Source organism: Drosophila sulfurigaster, chromosome X (genome assembly GCF_023558435.1).
Source record: "Drosophila sulfurigaster albostrigata strain 15112-1811.04 chromosome X, ASM2355843v2, whole genome shotgun sequence".
Lineage (NCBI taxonomy): Eukaryota > Metazoa > Arthropoda > Insecta > Diptera > Drosophilidae > Drosophila > Drosophila sulfurigaster.
Window position 1 is genome coordinate 25,785,459 of NC_084885.1, and position 20,498 is coordinate 25,805,956.

A 20,498-nucleotide genomic window follows, 5' to 3' on the forward strand; every position below is an offset into this window, starting at 1 on the left:
AACGCGTACAGCTGCTGTTGGCCGTTGCCTGTTAAAAGGTCTCGCAATCTTCACCAAAAACAATTTCGTATTAAAATTATGCCCAACGTCTTTAATGGAAGATGTGCTCGGCATTTTCAATTTAATCCACATAAAAAAACACACACACACACACACACACAAAAAAAAGTCCACACAATTTATTTTGTTTATTAGTTGTTTATTTTTCTTTTGCTAATTTCATTCGTTTAATTTGCTTTACCCGAAAAAATAACAGCAGCAACTTATTGCATCAACACGTAGAACTGTGTCTTGTGCTGCAGTACGCTTTGTTCAGCCTTTTTGGTGAACCTTCTTACTCCGTTTAATTTCCGCGCAGTCGGTATCTTACTGAATTCAGTTATTATTGTCTGTTTAATTTCTATTTCTGTTTAGTTTCTATTTAATGCGATCTATTTAAAGCGCTGGGATTTGCTTTACGCCAGACGTTACCATTGTTTGCCCTAACGTCTCGGATTGTTTGGCCAAGTTTAAGAACAGCTTTTTATCCAGTACTTTTCCGATTGCGAAAGTTATTCTATATAAATGTCCAGATCATCAGATTTCGCGCAAGTTGGTTTTTGACTTTCATTGACGATGCATGACTTCCGTGTGATATTTCTCCTTGCTGGCGTTACTCTGGCTGCCGCTCAAGGCACTTGGGGCCCCACAGTTTTTGGTGGACAAGGCCCTATAAGTGCATTGCCTGGCAATTCTTTAAGCTTTGGTCCTTTTGCTCGTCCGGGTAGCTACCCAGCAAACACAAATGGCGGACTTCCGGCAAATGGATTTCCAAGTGGTATTCCGAGTGCAAGTGCAGGCGTAATTCCAAATGCATTTCCTGGTGGCATTCCGAGTGCAGGTCCAGGTGTAATTCCAAACGGATTCTCTGGCGGAATCCAAAGTGGAATTCCTGGTGGAATCCAAAGTGGAGGTCCAGGTGGAATACAGAATGGAGTTCCAGGTGGAATTCCGATTGGCATTCCAGGTAGTCCAGGTCCATGGGGACCATCTGGTGGTTCTCCTGGCGGTCGACCTGGTGGACTTCTTGGCGGTCGTCCTGGTGGCCTTCCAGGTGGGCTACCTGGTGGCCCTCTTGGTGGCCCTCTTGGTAGCTTTCCTGGTGGCCTTCCTGGTGGACTTCCCGGTGGTCTTCCTGGTGGGCTTCCCGGTGGCCCTATTGGTGGACTTCCTGGTGGTCCTCCTGGTGGTCCTCCTGGTGGCCTTCCTGGTGGCCTTCCTGGTGGACTTCCCGGTGGTCTTCCTGGTGGCCGTCCCGGCGGCTTTCCAGGTGGGCTTCCCGGTGGCCCTATTGGTGGACTTCCTGGTGGTCCTCCTGGTGGCCTTCCTGGTGGGCTTCCTGGTGGCTTTCCTGGTGAACTTCCCGGTGGTCTTCCTGGTAGACTTCCTGGTGGCCGTCCCGGTGGATTTCCCGGTGGACTACCTGGTGGACTTCCCGGTGGTTTTCCTAATAATCAATTCCCTTGGGGTCCATGGACACCTGCAACTACAACAGAAGCAAGCCCCGTCACCACTACAGCAGTGAACGATGAAACCACGACAGAAGAGACCATCGAAACTACAACAGGAGAGAACGATGATGAAACAACGACAACAGAGCTTAACGTAGAAACCACCACTGAAGAGAACGATGATGAAACCACAACAACAGAGTTTGACATCGAAACCACAACAGGAGAGAACGATGATGAAACCACAACAACAGAGTTTGACATCGAAACCACAACAGGAGAGAACGATGATGAAACAACGACAACAGAGCTTAACGTAGAAACCACCACTGAAGAGAACGATGATGAAACAACGACAACAGAGCTTAACGTAGAAACCACCACTGAAGAGAACGATGATGAAACCACAACAACAGAGTTTGACATCGAAACCACAACAGGAGAGAACGATGATGAAACCACAACAACAGAGTTTGACATCGAAACCACAACAGGAGAGAACGATGATGAAACCACAACAACAGAGTTTGACATCGAAACTACCACTGGTGAGAACGATGATGAAACAACGACAACAGAGTTTGACATCGAAACCACAACAGGAGAGAACGATGATGAAACAACGACAACAGAGCTTAACGTAGAAACCACCACTGAAGAGAACGATGATGAAACAACGACAACAGAGCTTAACGTAGAAACCACCACTGAAGAGAACGATGATGAAACCACAACAACAGAGTTTGACATCGAAACCACAACAGGAGAGAACGATGATGAAACCACAACAACAGAGTTTGACATCGAAACCACAACAGGAGAGAACGATGATGAAACTACAACAACAGAGTTTGACATCGAAACTACCACTGGTGAGAACGATGATGAAACAACGACAACAGAGTTTGACATCGAAACCACAACAGGAGAGAACGATGATGAAACAACGACAACAGAGCTTAACGTAGAAACCACCACTGAAGAGAACGATGATGAAACCACAACAACAGAGTTTGACATCGAAACCACAACAGGAGAGAACGATGATGAAACCACAACAACAGAGTTTGACATCGAAACCACAACAGGAGAGAACGATGATGAAACAACGACAACAGAGCTTAACGTAGAAACCACCACTGAAGAGAACGATGATGAAACAACGACAACAGAGCTTAACGTAGAAACCACCACTGAAGAGAACGATGATGAAACCACAACAACAGAGTTTGACATCGAAACCACAACAGGAGAGAACGATGATGAAACCACAACAACAGAGTTTGACATCGAAACCACAACAGGAGAGAACGATGATGAAACCACAACAACAGAGTTTGACATCGAAACTACCACTGGTGAGAACGATGATGAAACAACGACAACAGAGTTTGACATCGAAACCACAACAGGAGAGAACGATGATGAAACAACGACAACAGAGCTTAACGTAGAAACCACCACTGAAGAGAACGATGATGAAACAACGACAACAGAGCTTAACGTAGAAACCACCACTGAAGAGAACGATGATGAAACAACGACAACAGAGCTTAACGTAGAAACCACCACTGAAGAGAACGATGATGAAACCACAACAACAGAGTTTGACATCGAAACCACAACAGGAGAGAACGATGATGAAACCACAACAACAGAGTTTGACATCGAAACCACAACAGGAGAGAACGATGATGAAACCACAACAACAGAGTTTGACATCGAAACTACCACTGGTGAGAACGATGATGAAACAACGACAACAGAGTTTGACATCGAAACCACAACAGGAGAGAACGATGATGAAACAACGACAACAGAGCTTAACGTAGAAACCACCACTGAAGAGAACGATGATGAAACAACGACAACAGAGTTTGACATCGAAACTACCACTGGTGAGAACGATGATGAAACAACGACAACAGAGTTTGACATCGAAACCACAACAGGAGAGAACGATGATGAAACCACAACAACAGAGTTTGACATCGAAACCACAACAGGAGAGAACGATGATGAAACAACGACAACAGAGCTTAACGTAGAAACCACCACTGAAGAGAACGATGATGAAACAACGACAACAGAGCTTAACGTAGAAACCACCACTGAAGAGAACGATGATGAAACCACAACAACAGAGTTTGACATCGAAACCACAACAGGAGAGAACGATGATGAAACCACAACAACAGAGTTTGACATCGAAACCACAACAGGAGAGAACGATGATGAAACCACAACAACAGAGTTTGACATCGAAACTACCACTGGTGAGAACGATGATGAAACAACGACAACAGAGTTTGACATCGAAACCACAACAGGAGAGAACGATGATGAAACAACGACAACAGAGCTTAACGTAGAAACCACCACTGAAGAGAACGATGATGAAACAACGACAACAGAGTTTGACATCGAAACTACCACTGGTGAGAACGATGATGAAACAACGACAACAGAGTTTGACATCGAAACCACAACAGGAGAGAACGATGATGAAACCACAACAACAGAGTTTGACATCGAAACCACAACAGGAGAGAACGATGATGAAACAACGACAACAGAGCTTAACGTAGAAACCACCACTGAAGAGAACGATGATGAAACAACGACAACAGAGTTTGACATCGAAACCACAACAGGAGAGAACGATGATGAAACCACAACAACAGAGTTTGACATCGAAACTACCACTGGTGAGAACGATGATGAAACAACGACAACAGAGTTTGACATCGAAACCACAACAGGAGAGAACGATGATGAAACTACGACAACAGAGTTTGACATCCAAACCACAACAGAAGAGAACGATGATGAAACCACAACAACAGAGTTTGACATCGAAACCACAACAGGAGAGAACGATGATGAAACCACAACAACAGAGTTTGACATCGAAACTACCACTGGTGAGAACGATGATGAAACAACGACAACAGAGTTTGACATCGAAACCACAACAGGAGAGAACGATGATGAAACAACGACAACAGAGCTTAACGTAGAAACCACCACTGAAGAGAACGATGATGAAACAACGACAACAGAGTTTGACATCGAAACCACAACAGGAGAGAACGATGATGAAACCACAACAACAGAGTTTGACATCGAAACTACCACTGGTGAGAACGATGATGAAACAACGACAACAGAGTTTGACATCGAAACCACAACAGGAGAGAACGATGATGAAACTACGACAACAGAGTTTGACATCCAAACCACAACAGAAGAGAACGATGATGAAACCACAACAACAGAGTTTGACATCGAAACCACAACAGGAGAGAACGATGATGAAACAACGACAACAGAGCTTAACGTAGAAACCACCACTGAAGAGAACGATGATGAAACAACGACAACAGAGTTTGACATCGAAACCACAACAGGAGAGAACGATGATGAAACTACGACAACAGAGTTTGACATCCAAACCACAACAGAAGAGAACGATGATGAAACCACAACAACAGAGTTTGACATCGAAACCACAACAGGAGAGAACGATGATGAAACAACGACAACAGAGTTTGACATCGAAACTACCACTGGTGAGAACGATGATGAAACAACGACAACAGAGTTTGACATCGAAACCACAACAGGAGAGAACGATGATGAAACCACAACAACAGAGTTTGACATCGAAACTACCACTGGTGAGAACGATGATGAAACAACGTCAACAGAGTTTGACATCGAAACCACAACAGGAGAGAACGATGATGAAACTACGACAACAGAGTTTGACATCCAAACCACAACAGAAGAGAACGATGATGAAACCACAACAACAGAGTTTGACATCGAAACTACCACTGGTGAGAACGATGATGAAACAACGACAACAGAGTTTGACATCGAAACCACAACAGGAGAGAACGATGATGAAACAACGACAACAGAGCTTAACGTAGAAACCACCACTGAAGAGAACGATGATGAAACAACGACAACAGAGTTTGACATCGAAACCACAACAGGAGAGAACGATGATGAAACTACAACAACAGAGTTTGACATCGAAACTACCACTGGTGAGAACGATGATGAAACTACAACAACAGAGTTTGACATCGAAACCACAACAGGAGAGAACGATGATGAAACCACAACAACAGAGTTTGACATCGAAACTACCACTGGTGAGAACGATGATGAAACAACGTCAACAGAGTTTGACATCGAAACCACAACAGGAGAGAACGATGATGAAACTACGACAACAGAGTTTGACATCGAAACCACAACAGGAGAGAACGATGATGAAACCACAACAACAGAGTTTGACATCGAAACCACAACAGGAGAGAACGATGATGAAACTACAACAACAGAGTTTGACATCGAAACTACCACTGGTAAGAACGATGATGAAACCACAACAACAGAGTTTGACATCGAAACCACAACAGGAGAGAACGATGATGAAACAACGACAACAGAGTTTGACATCGAAACCACAACAGGAGAGAACGATGATGAAACCACAACAACAGAGTTTGACATCGAAACTACCACTGGTGAGAACGATGATGAAACTACAACAACAGAGTTTGACATCGAAGCCACAACAGGAGAGAACGATGATGAAACCACAACAACAGAGTTTGACATCGAAACCACAACAGGAGAGAACGATGATGAAACTACGACAACAGAGTTTGACATCGAAACTACCACTGGTGAGAACGATGATGAAACCACAACAACAGAGTTTGACATCGAAACCACAACAGGAGAGAACGATGATGAAACTACAACAACAGAGTTTGACATCGAAACTACCACTGGTGAGAACGATGATGAAACCACAACAACAGAGTTTGACATCGAAACCACAACAGGAGAGAACGATGATGAAACAACGACAACAGAGTTTGACATCGAAACTACCACTGGTGAGAACGATGATGAAACTACAACAACAGAGTTTGACATCGAAACCACAACAGGAGAGAACGATGATGAAACCACAACAACAGAGTTTGACATCGAAACCACAACAGGAGAGAACGATGATGAAACCACAACAACAGAGTTTGACATCGAAACCACAACAGGAGAGAACGATGATGAAACCACAACAACAGAGTTTGACATCGAAACCACAACAGGAGAGAACGATGATGAAACTACGACAACAGAGTTTGACATCGAAACCACAACAGGAGAGAACGATGATGAAACTACAACAACAGAGCTTGACATCGAAACTACCACTGAAGAGAACGATGATGAAACCACAACAACAGAGCTCAACGTAGAAACCACAACAGAAGAGAATGATGAGGAAACGACCACAGAGGACCACCACAAGAAGAAACATAAGAAGCACAACAAGAAAGGACATAAAAAAGACAAGAAGAAGAAGAAGGGACATAGAAACCATCACGACAACAGGAGACAATATAGACTCTTCGACTGGGGTGATTATTAAGCCACCATACGAGAGAACATAGAAACCTCCTCAGAAAGAAGCGATTCCTCATGAAGCGACTACAAATCTTGAAATTGAATCGACAATCGTAGAGAACGGTGAAAAAACTACTGATCTTTGCATAATATCCACCACAGAACTTAGTTTTTAAACTAAGTATCTGTTTATAAAACTTATTGGAATATCAATAAAACTTAAATAAAATTGTGTAGATAATTAGATGATTCGATGATAACCAATAGCAATGCGTGTCGTGGCGTTCAGTTTGTTTATTTCGGTTAGTTGCGGCAACTGAAGTCTAGACATGACTTATCTGTTTGGGGCTAATCAAAGCACGCGCGAAACGTTAAGCAATTAGCGTCGATAACAAATTTATGTCGGTGAACTGGCGCAAAAACTGAAGGTGAATGTGAGAAGTATAGAGTTAGAGTTGGAGATGCAAGGAATAGGAGAGGGGGCAGCGAATAAGGGGCACCTCGAACTTGGACACTTTGCATTTTACACGTAATAACAATTACAAATGCGCACTCCACAAATCAAGTGAAGCATCCGGCTGCGGGGCAGCTATTGCAGTCAACGAAGTATATACCGAAGCATAAAGTCCTGGAATATCGGGGATACGAGGGGGTCATACTATCCGTAACATAGCTGAAGCTTGGCGCAGCTTGGTTACCGGGCTCTGGCCTCCCAGGCACTAATTACAATTCAGGACGCGTTGCACTCGAAAGTTGTTGCTCATTCAACACTCGAAGCGAGTGGCGCACAAGTGCAGAACAAGGAGCGACTGCGAATGGGAATGGGAATGGGAGACAGGAAAGCGGGGAAGCGGGGAAGGCGCATCCCAAATCCCTTCGACCGCCCGCGTTTAACATCAAAGTAGCAATTTGCCCAGACCTTCGCCAACCTGCGACCCGCTGTTGCGGCGCCCAAAAGTGTTGTTGTAATTAAATTATGTGCCAAGTGACGTTGCGTCGTCGTCGACATCGTCTTCGTCGACATTGGAGAAGTTATAGTCGGGGAGTTCGAGACAGTGCTGAAGTACACACACACAAGAAGAGGAGTAGTAGTTGTGTCGTCGAGGGTGGCAGACGTTGGAGTCGTTGCTTTTCTTGTGCCCATCTGAGATGTTGTGGCAAATTAAGTTTGCTTTTGTTCTAGATTAAAAAGGCATTGAAATGTCGACAAGGACGTCGACGTAAAAGTCTCGCGCTCGTGGATATTCCTTTGGCAGGGAAACGGCGGCAGTCAAAATGACGCCTTTGGCAAAATTAAGTTAACTTTGTTAAGTTTGTTTTGCTTTTGGCTGTCGGCCAGTTAAGTTCATGATTAACTTCACCCCAAGCACAGAAATTAAATGCGCTTCGAACTCGAACTTGAACACGAATTGGAAGTCAATGTCGTTCTCAATTTGGGGATGCATTCAAAACTCACTTAAATTGTAGATTTTCTAATGCCCTGAATACATTTATGTTCATTGATCGTTTTCTTTCGTTAATGATTCATAACCGTTTCATAACCGCTTGCTTAACTTGATGATTTATATACACATTCACATTACTTATGCACGCATTTATCGTACTTATTTCAATTGGGTATTTCAAACTAATTAAACGTGGGTCAAATTCGCCAACTTAATGGTAATTAAATTCAAATGCAGTCACCGTTTGTGGGATGATTGCCACCTGAACGCTTAAGTGTTCTCAAACTTTCCCAGTTGCTCGCATAGCTGTCAAATAAATATGGATTAATTTTGTGGATAACAAGCATAACAGTTTCGGCCTGTCTTTGCTACTGTTTGAGCTTCTTTCCCCTCACTCTCTCCCACAATTTGCTTGTTGCATGGGGGAAACCAAAGTCAAAGACAAAGCTCAAAGTCAGCCCAAATTGACACTTAACCCTGAAGCCAAAAAGTAGATAAACTTCTCTGATAATAGATTTAATGTGCCTAATTTTGCTAATTTTGCCTTTTCCGGTGTAGCCAAAATAATTAACACGCATGTGAGCTGGAAATGCTATCAACCTATGAACTTTCTCTCCTTTTGGCATGGCTTACCTCCTACACAGAAAGAAAAAACGTACTAAAATCATAAATAAAACCTTAAATCAAGATTGTATCATGTCAAAATTGAACCAAAAAGGTTTTTTCTTAAATCAAGATTAAAATTATACAAGAAATCTAGATTGCCCAATCTTGAAAGTAAAGATTATAATCTTGTTTCAAGAAAGGAAAAATCTAACAAATTCAACAAAGAAGGCGAAATCTTAAATTAAAGAATTTGTAACTTAGATTGTTAAAAAATAAATATATAATATCATTTTGAAAAACAAGAACAAAATAATTTTTTTTTTAAATCGAAAAAGTCTTAAATAAATATATTGAAAAGTAGATATTTCAATATTTAATTCAAATGAGAATTGAGCATAAAAATCTTGATTTATAGTTTTTTCAACCTAAAAATCTTATTTCAAAATTGTTTTTTTTTTTTAAAGATCGAAAACATTTTATATAAAGATGTACAATCTACTTTTTAATCTAGATTTTTTTCTGTGTGTGTATCTTTGGTTGTTGTCGGCTTCATTGAACCCATCTAGTTTGTCACTTTTGTAGCAAATTGCAGGCTGCAAGAACGCTTGTCCAAACTTTTCTCTTCTTCGAAGCGCACACTACAAATGGGTTGCTGCGACTAAAGTGTGAATTTGTAAGGCTTTGGTTTTAATTTTTGGAAACTATACAAATATTTCTGATGTATATGTTTCAGAATTCTTTAGCGTTAATATAAAATCTTTATTCCAATTTGATGCTGTTCAATTGTAGAGCATATCAACGTCATTGCAACTTTTAGAAAAATGTTGTACGTATCTCTCTCTCTCTCTCTCTCTCTCTCTCTCTCTCTCTCTCTGGTTATTGTTGCCATAGTTGTTGCTCTTGGTCAATATCATAACAAGTTCAGGCCAAAAGCAGACAGACACACACACACAGGCACACAAACACTCATACAAACACACAGGCACCCGGCACCCACACGTATGTACACAGTTGTATCTGTGTTTGTATTGCTAAACCCATAATCTTGTTGTTTTATAACTTTTAATACCTATAATCCTTTGTCGTTGTTGTTGTTGTTGTTTCACATGTTTGCCCCGTTTTGCTGTGGTGGGGTGATTTCATTTTGTCGCCACAGCATTTGGAGGCTTGTTTTATCCTTGTTGTTGGTGTTGTGTGAGCTCCAACAAGTTAACATGTTGTTTGTCGGAAATTGACCAAATAAAATTAAATAGTAAACAATTCTCCTCTTTTCCGACTCCCCCAACGCAAAAAAACTTCATCCTCTTCATCTCTTTTTCTGTGGCATACACAATTTAGTTGCAACAACCTGAGGCAACTAAATTTTCCAATTATATGTTGGAATACAATCAACCAATAATCCATTTCCAATACCAATGAAGCGTTCACTGTCTGGGCATAGAAATGAACATATTGCTGTAGACCAGGAATGACAGAATTGAAAGGCGAATGAGATCTATGTTATGTGTGTTGCGTTACTTTACATCCTACATACTTGGCCTAAGTAATAGTTATGACATTTTTTTAAATATTACTTGGCATAATTTTTAGTGCTTCTGGCAAACATTTTAAAGTCAATGTGAAAAAATTATGAGAATCGAATATTAGACTGGATAGGAATTCATTTTAAATTCTATATGTAATAGTTGATTTGGTTTTTATACATAATTACAGATATTTTGTTTTTCCCATAGATAGAAAATATAAGCTTTGTGAATGTTTGGTTCAGTCGTAGCCACCAAAATAACTAAATCGCAACTCGCTTTTAATTTGTCAGCCCTTATTATAGAAAATATTTAAATTAACTTTCGTGTTTCATTTGTTATTAATCGCTATAGAAAAGGCTCAATAGCTCATAGTGTCTATATAGAGAATTTTTGATAATGTTGAGTTGGAAGGTTTATCGGATTGAGATAGAGAGCTGCAGGCGAGTTATTTAGAAACTGTGGTGGTCTCTGATTCTATAGAGGCTTCGGTTGTGGTACTGTCAGCGTCGCTGGCCTCAGTAGAGCTGCTGTTGTTAGGAGCCGATGGACCTGCCTCAGGAACTCCCTGAGGAGCGCCTTGCTGGCCGCCCTGCTGGCCGTCTTGTTGACCACCTTGTTGTCTTCCTTGCTGACCTCCTTGATTGCCTCCTAGCTTGTGAGCATCAGCAGCAACGATAGCAGTCAGAACAACCAGGACAATGATGATTGAAGCACGCATTTTGGTATTTTCCAGATGTAAAACTGAATGATGTCTTTTCCTAAAAAGTGTGGGCTTTATATACTGATTTTTTCTTTGAGGGGAATTTTCTTACAGCTGTTTTGGTTAATGACGAAATTTAATTAAAAAATTGACGTCATGTGGTGAATCACATATGAAAGCAATACATGTTGTATTATTTGAAAGTCTATTCAAAGTACTTCAATAACGATGGATTAATTGTATTGCGTACTTACTTAGTATAAAAATCGTTTCAAACACAATCCTGTAAGAAGCGATAACCTTGACTTTTTGACTTTGTCAGTCACATACTTAAATCAATTATCATCAGCTTGCTCTGTCAATGCATTGCAATGTCTTTCATTTCTGCGCAACTGTTGAGCAACAGTTGGTTAAAAACACCCTCAGCAAGAGTTGCGAAGCTCTTCTGCCCGACCACGCCCACTTACTTGAACCGCCTTCATTAATATCTCGGTCCGCCGCCTAGTCAAGCACTCACACACAATTTGGCTGACATAGACTAAAATTTTTGGCAAGCCCATTTTTGCCTTTAAAGATCACTTACAATGCCTTCAAATTGTGCAGAACTGTTGAGTATTAGTTGGATAAGAGCTGAACTGTTGAGTAGCAAATGTATAGATTAGCTAGGCAATCTTTGTGAAGCTCGCCTGGCTGACCACGCCCACTTGATCAATCCGCCTTCGCTTATATTTTGGTCCGCCGCCTAGTCAAGCACTCACACAGCATATGAAGCCATTACAGCAAAATTTTTGGCAATCAGTTTTTTTTAGTACTTTTGAACAAATTGATTTCCAGTAACTCTAATAACAACGTATTGCAATTCTGTTCAACTGTTGAGTAGCTGTTGAGCTGGAAACTCTTTCTGAAGCTCTTCTGCCTGACCACGCCCATAAAACTCATCCGCCCACATTGATATCTTCGTCCACCACACACACACATTCATTTCATACACATTTCGCAAAATTGTTGGCAAGCCGCTTTTACACCGAATCGCTTACTTCAATGCCTTGAATTGGTACACAACTGTTGAGTAACAGTTGAGCTAAAGTACCCTAATTAATCTTTGTGAAGTTCTGTTGTCCGACTACGCCCACTTATCCGATCCACCCACCCATTGAAAGTGTGAAGTATATAGACACATTTGTGTTTATTAATAACCAGATGGTATGATAAACTGATAGTATATTAGGAATAAATAGTTATTCTGTAGGTTTGAGAATTTAAGTAGCAACGGTCGTGGTCTCATCGGCAACGACTGTTGAGGTTGAGGCTTCGGTTGTGGTACTGTCAGTATCGCTGGCTTCAGTGGTGGTGGTGCTGTTGTTAGGACCCCATGGACCACCCTGGGGACCTCCCAGAGGACCTCCCTGAGCGCCGCCCTGCTGGCCACCTTGTTGACTACCCTGGGATCCACCTTGTTGTCCGCCTTGCTGGCCTCCCTGATTGCCTCTTAGCTTGTGAGCATCAGCAGCAACGATAGCAGTCAGAGCAACCAGGACAAAGATGATTGAAGTACGCATTTTGGTATTTTCCAGATGTAAAACTGAATGATGTCTTTTCCTAAAAAGCGTGGGCTTTATATACTCATTTTTTCTTTGAGGGGAATTTTCTTACAGCTGTTTTGGTTAATGACGAAATTTAATAAAGAAATTTACGTCATGTGGTGAATCACATATGTAATACATGTTGTATTATTTGATAATCTATTCAAGGTGTTTTAATGATGAAGGATTGACTCTATTGCGTACTTACTTAGAACAAAAATCGCGATCGTTTACTAAGCGATTGCCTGAAATGCGTTGAGGTAGTTGAGTTGAGTAGCAGTTGAGCATAAGTCACACATACACAGTTACACATGTAAATCTAAGCTGGGGAATGTTCTCCGGCCTGACATCACCACTTAGCCCATCCGCTTTCACTAATATCTCGGTCCACCGCCTACACATATGCACATATTACACACATATTCTGAAATTTTTGGCATTGACTTTTTCAGTCACATACTTAAGTCAATTATCAATGCATTGCTATGTCTTTCATTTCTGCGCAACTGTTGAGCAACAGTTGGTTAAAAACACCCTCAGCAAGAGTTGCGAAGCTCTTCTGCCCGACCACGCCCACTTACTTGAACCGCCTTCACTTATATCTTGGTCCGCCGCCTAGTCAAGCACTCACACAGCATATGAATTAATTACAGCAAAATTTTTGGTAATCAGTTTTTTAGCACTTTTGAACAAATTGATTTTCAGCAACTTACTCTAGTAACAACGTATTGCAATTCTGTTCAACTGTTGAGTAGCTGTTGAGCTGAAAACTCTTTCTGAAGCTCTTTTGCTTGACTCATCCGCCTACACTGATATCTTGTTCCGCTACCTAGTCATACACACACACATGTATTTCACACACATTTCGCAAAATTTTTGGCAAGCCAGTTTTACACCGAATCGCTTACTAAGCGATAACCTTATACATATGCCTTGAAGTGATACACAACTGTTGCGTAACAGTTGATCAAAAGTATCCTAAGCAATCTTTGTGAAGCTCTGCTGTCTGACCACGCCCACAAATTTATCGGTCCGTCGCCTAGTCAGACATATTCATACGCCTTTGATTCACATTTCGCAAAATTTTTGGCAAGCCAATTGTACGCCTATTCGCAAAATTGAGCATCTTACGATTATCTTCAGCTTACTTTGTCAATTGTACACAACTGTTGAGTAACAGTTGATCAAAAGAGCTCTAAGTAAGCTGAATGCTGGGAAATCTTTCTGCCAAGACAAGATCGGTCCGCCGCCTACCTAACCACTCACTCCAGCTAATTTTACACAGTTTGAAAAACTTTAAATTTCAATATCCCATTTTCATTATTATTGAAGCTGGTAGCTGTATCCGTTTCTATCTGTAGATTTTCAGTATATTTCAGTTTTTTCTGGTATACTATTTCGGTATATATCAATGATAATTTCGGACTGTTTATCTTTTGTTGAGAACAGGTAGCGGGTATCTCATAGTTAAGAAGACTTGACTGAAGCTGTTTTCCTTGTGAATTTCATATAAGAGGATTATTTAAAATGGCTTTAATTCCGAACACAATTTTTTTATTTTTTGTAATCATTAATTTTATTTCTTCAGATTCGTTTATTTGAGAATTTTTATTTTAATAATTTGGGATTTCCTAAGAGATTAATAATTGAAAGTTTTATGTATAGTCAAGAGTAATTTTTATTAATATCCAAATGGTACGATATATTGCCAAATTTTTGGAAAATTTTTTGGGAATTTATGCAGCGAATGTGGTGGTCTCATCGGCAGCGACTGTTGAGGTTGAGGCCTCAGTTGTGGTTGTGCTGTCAGAGCTGGATTCCGTAGTGCTGGTGGTGGTGCTGGTGCTAGAACTGTTGTTAGGACCCCATGGACCGCCCTGGGGACCTCCCTGGGGACCTCCCTGGGGACCTCCCTGGGGACCTCCCTGAGGACCTCCCTGGGGACCTCTTTGGGGACCTCCCTGAGGACCTCCCTGGGGACCTCCTTGTTGGCCACCTGGACGTCCAAGTTTACGAGCATCAACAGCAGCGATAGCAGTCAGAGCAACCAGGACAATGATGATTGAAGCACGCATCTTGATATTTTCAGATATAAAACTGAATGATATCTTTTCCCAAAAAGTGAGAACTTTATATAGCGATTTTTCATTGTCAGAATCTGCATTTTGCTACAGCTGTTTTTGGTGATGACGTTGTATCATTCGTAAATTGTCGTCATGAAGCCGTTTGCGCAAAAAGATCGTATTAGATGTTGTTTATTATTACATAAAATTTATTTAAGATAACAAGTCGTAGTTTCTCAAAAAATATAGTTTGGCGTAGTGTTGTTTTTTCCTTTTTTAGATGAAAATAGAATAAAATGAAACTTTAAAATAAGAAAATTATACAAATTATTTTATTCAAACATATCATAACTATTTATCTCTGGATGATAAGATAGTTCATAGTTCAGGCATGGAATAAGTCAAGAAAAAGTATTTAAAATGCCAAAAGAATAATAAGTAGGTGTTAATCTTCAAGTAATGTATAGTACTTAAATATGTTACAAGGACATACATATAGATTGGAGAGGCAGTTTCTATGTGCAATGCATGTTAATAAAATCAGTAATCTGGTCTTCAAAGTTATTTAGAAATAAAATTTAGCGAAGAAAAGCTCTTTCCTACGATCTGTAAATTGTGATGTAAAATAGCTAGAGTTAACATATTCAGCCATTTTATTGCCTGATCAAATGTCGTATACACAGGAAGAAAACACGTGCTAAAATGAAAATTAAAACATTGAACCAAGAATATATGATTTCAAAATTGGGCGATGAAGGTTTATTCTTAATTTTAGATCGAAATTTTATAGATGGTCAAATCTTGAAATTCAATCTTAGTTCAAGAATGAAAAAATTTCAAAATTTAATCAAGAAGGCAAAACCTTAATTAAAATTTAACAAAAGCTAGATTGAAAAAATTATAAATTTAAATTTGTAATCTACTTTTCAATCTAGATTTTTTTTTTTGTGAAGGAACACCAACAAAAATACTGTACTATTAACAAATTAAATAGTAATATTATTAACAACCAATGTATCCATTACTTTTTATTAATGTGTCAGGTTTTTTTTTGTAAGTATCATTCAAATTATTTATATTTTCTGTCGTTGCTAATTTGACTTCGTTTTATTTAATCACAAAGTACTCCGAACTTATATCTAATTATTTCCTAAATAAGATATATTGATAATTTCGCACTCTTTGAGTTGTCAGCATTGTGCAATAGAAAAAGGTTGTCAACTCGCCTCTAAATGTGCGTCAGTTTGTAACGAAAGATAGAAAAGCACTGTCGAAAAGGAACTTACTATATTTTTTACGTTTTAGGTATTTTTTTTTATTTATATCCAGAGGGTATAGTAATTTAAATAAATTTAAAAGGATATGGCGAGGTAAAATAATTTTGAGTTTATGCAGCAACTGTGGAGGTCTCATCGGTAGCAACTGTTGAGGTTGAGGCTTCGGTTGTGGTGCTGTCAGCGTAGCTAGCTTCTGTAGTACTGGTGTTGTTGCTAGGACTCAATGGACTGCCTTGGGGACCTGCTTGAGGACCTCCCTGAGGACCGGCCTGCTGTCCACCTTGTTGACCACCCTGGGATCCACCTTGTTGTCCGCCTTGCTGGCCTCCCTGATTGCCTCTTAGCTTGTGAGCATCAGCAGCAACGATAGCAGCCACAGCAACCAGGACAATGATGATTGAAGCACGCATTTTGGTATTTTCCAGATGTAAAACTGAATGATGTCTTTTCCTAAAAAGTGTGGGCTTTATATACTGATTTTCTCTTTGAGGGGAATTTTCTTACAGCTGTTTTGGTTAATGACAAAATTTAATTAAGAAATTGACGTCATGTGGTGAATCACATATGTAACATATATGTATAATGCATGTTGTAATATTTGAAAATCTATTCAAAGTATTTCAATGATGATGCATTAATTGTATTGCGTACTTACTTAGAACAAAAATCACGATCGTTCACTAAGAGATTACTTGCACTGCGTTTGGCAACAGTTGAGTAGCAGTTGAGCATAAGTCACACAAACACAGTTACATATATAAATCTAAGCTGGGGAATGTTCTCCGGCCTGACATCGCCACTTAGCCCATCCGCTTTCACTAAATCGGTCCACCGCCTAGTCCAACACACACACATATGCACATATTACACACATATTCTGAAATTTTTGGCATTGACTTTTTCAGTCACATAACAATGCATTCCAATGTCTTTGTTTTATGTGTAGTCAAGAGTTCCGAAGCTCTTCTGCCCGACCACGCCCACTTACTTGAACCGCCTTCACTAATATCTCGGTCCGCCGCCTAGTCAAGCACTCACACACAATTTGGCTGACATAGACTAAAATTTTTGGCAAGCCCATTTTTGCCTTTAAAGATCACTTACAATGCCTTCAAATTGTGCAGAACTGTTGAGTATTAGTTGGATAAGAGCTGAACTGTTGAGTAGCAAATGTATAGATTAGCTAGGCAATCTTTGTGAAGCTCGCTTGGCTGACCACGCCCATAAAAGTCATCCGCCCACACTGATATCTTGGTCCGCCACTAGTCAAACACACACACATGTATTTCACACACATTTCGCAAAATTTTTGGCAAGCCAATTTTACACCGAATCGCTTACCAAGTGATTACCTTTAATGCCTTGAAGTGATACACAACTGATACGTAACAGTTGATCAAACGTATCGTAAGCAATCATTGTGAAGCTCTGCTGTCTGACCACGCCCACCCATGCGATCCGCCCTCACAAATTTCTCGGTCCGTCGCCTAGTCAGACATATTCATACGCCTTTGATTCACATTTCGCAAAATTTTTGGCAAGCCAATTGTACGCCTATTCGCAAAATTGAGCATCTTACGATTATCTTCAGCTTACTTTGTCAATTGTACACAACTGTTGAGTAACAGTTGATCAAAAGAGCTCTAAGTAAGCTGAATGCTGGGAAATCTTTCTGCCAAGACAAGATCGCTCCGCCGCCTACCTAACCACTCACTCCAGCTAATTTTACACAGTTTGAAAAACTTTAAATTTCAATACCCTATTTTCATTATTATTGAAGCTGGTAGCTGTATCCGTTTCTATCTGTAGATTTTCAGTATATTTCAGTTTTGGTAGACTATTTCGGTATATTGCAATGATAATATCGCACTGTTTTTCTTTTGTTGGAAACGGGTAGCGGGTAGCTCATAGTTAAGAAGACTTGACTGAAGCTATCTTCCTTGTGAATTTCATATGAGAAATTCAGAACACCATTTTTTCTTTTTTTTTGTTGTAATCATTAATTTTATTTCTTCAGATTCGTTTATTTGAGAATTAATAATAATAATTAATAATTGAAAGTTTTATGTGTAGTCAAGAGTAATTTTTATTAATATTCAAATGGTACGATAAATTCCAAATTTTTGAAAAATTATAATTATTCTGTAGGTTGATAAAATAAAGAATGTTTGGGAATTTATGCAGCGACTGTGGTGGTCTCATCGGCAGCGACTGTTGAGGTTGAGGCCTCAGTTGTGGTTGTGCTGTCAGAGCTGGATTCCGTAGTGCTGGTGGTGGTGCTGGTGCTAGAACTGTTGTTAGGACCCCATGGACCGCCCTGGGGACCTCCCTGGGGACCTCCTTGAGGACCTCCCTGAGGACCTCCCTGAGGACCTCCTTGAGGACCTCCCTGAGCACCTCCTTGAGGACCTCCCTGGGGACCTCCTTGTTGGTCACCTTGACCTCTAAGCTTGCGAGCATCAACAGCAGCGATAGCAGCCAGAGCAACCAGGACGATGATGATTGAAGCACGCATTTTGATATTTTCAGATGTAAAACCGAATGATATCTTTTTCCAAAAATTTTGGGCTTTAAATAGTATGTTTTACGGCGTCTAAGCTTTCGAAATAAATGGGAATTTTCTTACAGCTGTTTTAAATGGTGACGAAATTTGTTAAGTGAATTGACGTCATGTGGTGAATGGACCACAAAGTTGATATTTTATTTATAATAGAATAGAAGCGCATGTGTGTTTATAAAGGGGAATTGATTGCATTGCAAATACATATTTAGCTTTGACATTGTCATGACTTAAGGGTGGATCAAACTTTTTGTCATATAAATTTGAACTTCATTTATTTTTAAATATTTTTCTTAATTAACAATAAACTTGTATTTTTCATTAATAGTAACAATATGCTCGTGTTCATTGCCCGCTTGGTCTGTTTAGCTGATTTCATAATTAAGATGTTAAGCTACCAAATAATGTCAAATCTCCCATATTAGTTGCTCCATTAAACTTTTCCATTTGTATCGCTAAATTAATTAAATAAATCGTGCTGTGGAAAATACTTCTAAGCCTTCGATCTTGGTAAACATATTTGTAGCTTTATTTATCTTCGTAAATTAGATTGTAAATAAAAATACATTAAAAAACACCAGGAAATAAAAAAGCGCGCAAGACTCTAGCTGTCTTCTCGATTTTATTGTCAGAATTGCAACTTGGAAAATGAAATTCAGATTTACAAATGACAAATTTTGCTTTTCCATAACCACAGTTTTGCATTCTCTTAGATTTTTAGTAAATGGACAAGTTTTAGTATTCTAATCAGTAAATGAAGCTCTGATGGCTTATTAAAATATGTTTTACATTTACCTTTAATGTACATTAGAGTTTTTCTTTTTCCAAGTTTTGTATCATCTATGCACTTCACATTAATAATGAAAAGTCATATATGTTCGTTTAAACTCCCTTAAATGAATTTAAGGTTTGGTTCAAAAGAGTTTTTCCCTGTGTTGTTATAGTACTCTTTTCTTTTTGCTGTGCTGGTTCAATACTTAATAAAGAAATCAAAATTAAAAAATATACTATGTTTGTATTTATAAACGGGATTTATTTATATACATTTACTTTGGTAAATTTACAATTTGTTTGGGAAAAAATTAATGTTGAAAGAAGAATTGCTATCAAATTAGGCAGCAACTGTGGTACTCTCATCTGAAGCCACAGTTGTGGTTGAGGTTGAGGCTTCGGTTGTGGTTGTGCTGTCAGAGCTGGATTCCGTAGTGCTGGTGGTGGTGCTAGTGCTGGAACTGTTGTTGGGACCCCATGGACCCCATGGACCGCCCTGAGGACCTCCCTGGGGACCTCCCTGAGGACCTCCTTGTGGACCTCCTTGAGGACCTCCTTGAGGACCGCCTTGGGGACCTCCCTGAGGACCTCCCTGGGGGCCTCCTTGAGGACCTCCCTGGGGACCGCCTTGGGGACCTCCTTGCTGTCCACCTTGACGACCCTGACGACGTCCAAATCTTTGAGCATCAACAGCGGCGATAGCAGCCAGAGCAACCAGAACGATAATGATTGAAGCACGCATTTTGCTTTTTCCAGATATAAAACTGAATGATGTCTATTTCCCAGACACCGTGGGCCTTATATAGTGATCTTTTCTTTGCGGTCTGCGATTCTAAATTAAGTGGAAAGTTTTTACACAGCTGTTTTGGACAATGACAACGACGTGTCTTTGGCAAATTGACGTCACATGGTGAATGGACCATAATGATCGTTTAGCACTGTGTTAATTCAAGTCTAAAATGTCGTCAAGTTCAATGCCAAAGGATTGTAATTAAATTTCAGTTATGTTTAGTATTTTCTTATAATTTTCTGTGCCCAGCA

The 20,498-nt window shown here is 39.9% G+C and overlaps 5 protein-coding genes across 8 annotated transcripts; all 5 read right to left on the bottom strand.

Moving 5' to 3' along the window:
* Positions 1–767: 767 nt before the first annotated feature.
* On the bottom strand, positions 768–11,221 carry LOC133847592 (basic proline-rich protein-like). Its single transcript, XM_062282751.1, has 2 exons — positions 11,002–11,221; positions 768–1,486 (listed from the first exon to the last, which is right to left on the bottom strand). The coding sequence occupies exons 1-2, from the start codon at positions 11,219–11,221 to the stop codon at positions 768–770; spliced, it is 939 nt and encodes a 312-aa protein (XP_062138735.1).
* Positions 11,222–12,361: 1,140 nt separating this feature from the next.
* Positions 12,362–13,089, bottom strand: LOC133848575 (merozoite surface protein 2-like). Its single transcript, XM_062284199.1, has 2 exons — positions 12,995–13,089; positions 12,362–12,802 (listed from the first exon to the last, which is right to left on the bottom strand). Exons 1-2 carry the CDS (start codon positions 13,072–13,074, stop codon positions 12,463–12,465), a joined length of 420 nt encoding a protein of 139 aa, XP_062140183.1. The 5' UTR covers positions 13,075–13,089; the 3' UTR covers positions 12,362–12,462.
* A 1,421-nt stretch (positions 13,090–14,510) lies between these two features.
* LOC133848577 (tenecin-3-like) lies at positions 14,511–16,568 on the bottom strand. Its single transcript, XM_062284204.1, has 2 exons — positions 16,380–16,568; positions 14,511–14,731 (listed from the first exon to the last, which is right to left on the bottom strand). Exons 1-2 carry the CDS (start codon positions 16,534–16,536, stop codon positions 14,523–14,525), a joined length of 366 nt encoding a protein of 121 aa, XP_062140188.1. The 5' UTR covers positions 16,537–16,568; the 3' UTR covers positions 14,511–14,522.
* A 1,614-nt stretch (positions 16,569–18,182) lies between these two features.
* LOC133848578 (merozoite surface protein 2-like) lies at positions 18,183–18,657 on the bottom strand. Of its 2 annotated transcripts, none has more exons than XM_062284206.1 (2): positions 18,536–18,657; positions 18,183–18,451 (listed from the first exon to the last, which is right to left on the bottom strand). In XM_062284206.1, the coding sequence occupies exons 1-2, from the start codon at positions 18,639–18,641 to the stop codon at positions 18,303–18,305; spliced, it is 255 nt and encodes an 84-aa protein (XP_062140190.1). In that variant the 5' UTR covers positions 18,642–18,657; the 3' UTR covers positions 18,183–18,302. The 2 variants fall into 2 exon arrangements, with proteins under 2 accessions (XP_062140190.1, XP_062140189.1); XM_062284205.1 differs by having other exon boundaries at positions 18,184–18,499; positions 18,548–18,657.
* Positions 18,658–19,683: 1,026 nt separating this feature from the next.
* LOC133848576 (tenecin-3-like) lies at positions 19,684–20,216 on the bottom strand. 3 transcript variants are annotated; one of them, XM_062284203.1, is made up of 2 exons: positions 20,094–20,216; positions 19,684–19,961 (listed from the first exon to the last, which is right to left on the bottom strand). In XM_062284203.1, the coding sequence occupies exons 1-2, from the start codon at positions 20,197–20,199 to the stop codon at positions 19,798–19,800; spliced, it is 270 nt and encodes an 89-aa protein (XP_062140187.1). In that variant the 5' UTR covers positions 20,200–20,216; the 3' UTR covers positions 19,684–19,797. The 3 variants fall into 3 exon arrangements, with proteins under 3 accessions (XP_062140187.1, XP_062140185.1, XP_062140184.1); XM_062284201.1 differs by having other exon boundaries at positions 19,685–19,961; positions 20,034–20,216; XM_062284200.1 differs by having other exon boundaries at positions 19,686–20,033; positions 20,070–20,216.
* Positions 20,217–20,498: the final 282 nt, after the last annotated feature.

Coding starts and splice junctions, on each gene's coding strand:
- LOC133847592 (XM_062282751.1), bottom strand. CDS start 11,221: ATGCGTGCTTCAATCATCATTGTCCTGGTTGTTCTGACTGCTATCGTT. Junction 1,487..11,001: donor TGAGGCCAGCGACGCTGACA/GTACCACAACCG, acceptor ATTGATTATTAG/GAAAACCACCGGGAAGTCCA.
- LOC133848575 (XM_062284199.1), bottom strand. CDS start 13,074: ATGCTCAACTGCTACTCAACTCAACTACCTCAACGCATTTCAGGCAAT. Junction 12,803..12,994: donor GATCGCGATTTTTGTTCTAA/GTAAGTACGCAA, acceptor CACGCTTTTTAG/GAAAAGACATCATTCAGTTT.
- LOC133848577 (XM_062284204.1), bottom strand. CDS start 16,536: ATGCGTGCTTCAATCATCATTGTCCTGGTTGCTGTGGCTGCTATCGTT. Junction 14,732..16,379: donor GCAGGCCGGTCCTCAGGGAG/GTCCTCAAGCAG, acceptor GTCCCCAAAGAG/GTCCCCAGGGAGGTCCTCAG.
- LOC133848578 (XM_062284205.1), bottom strand. CDS start 18,641: ATGCGTGCTTCAATCATCATCGTCCTGGTTGCTCTGGCTGCTATCGCT. Junction 18,500..18,547: donor TCAAGGTGACCAACAAGGAG/GTCCCCAGGGAG, acceptor GTCCTCAAGGAG/GTCCTCAGGGAGGTCCTCAG.
- LOC133848576 (XM_062284200.1), bottom strand. CDS start 20,199: ATGCGTGCTTCAATCATTATCGTTCTGGTTGCTCTGGCTGCTATCGCC. Junction 20,034..20,069: donor CCAAGGCGGTCCCCAGGGAG/GTCCTCAAGGAG, acceptor GTCCTCAGGGAG/GTCCCCAAGGCGGTCCTCAA.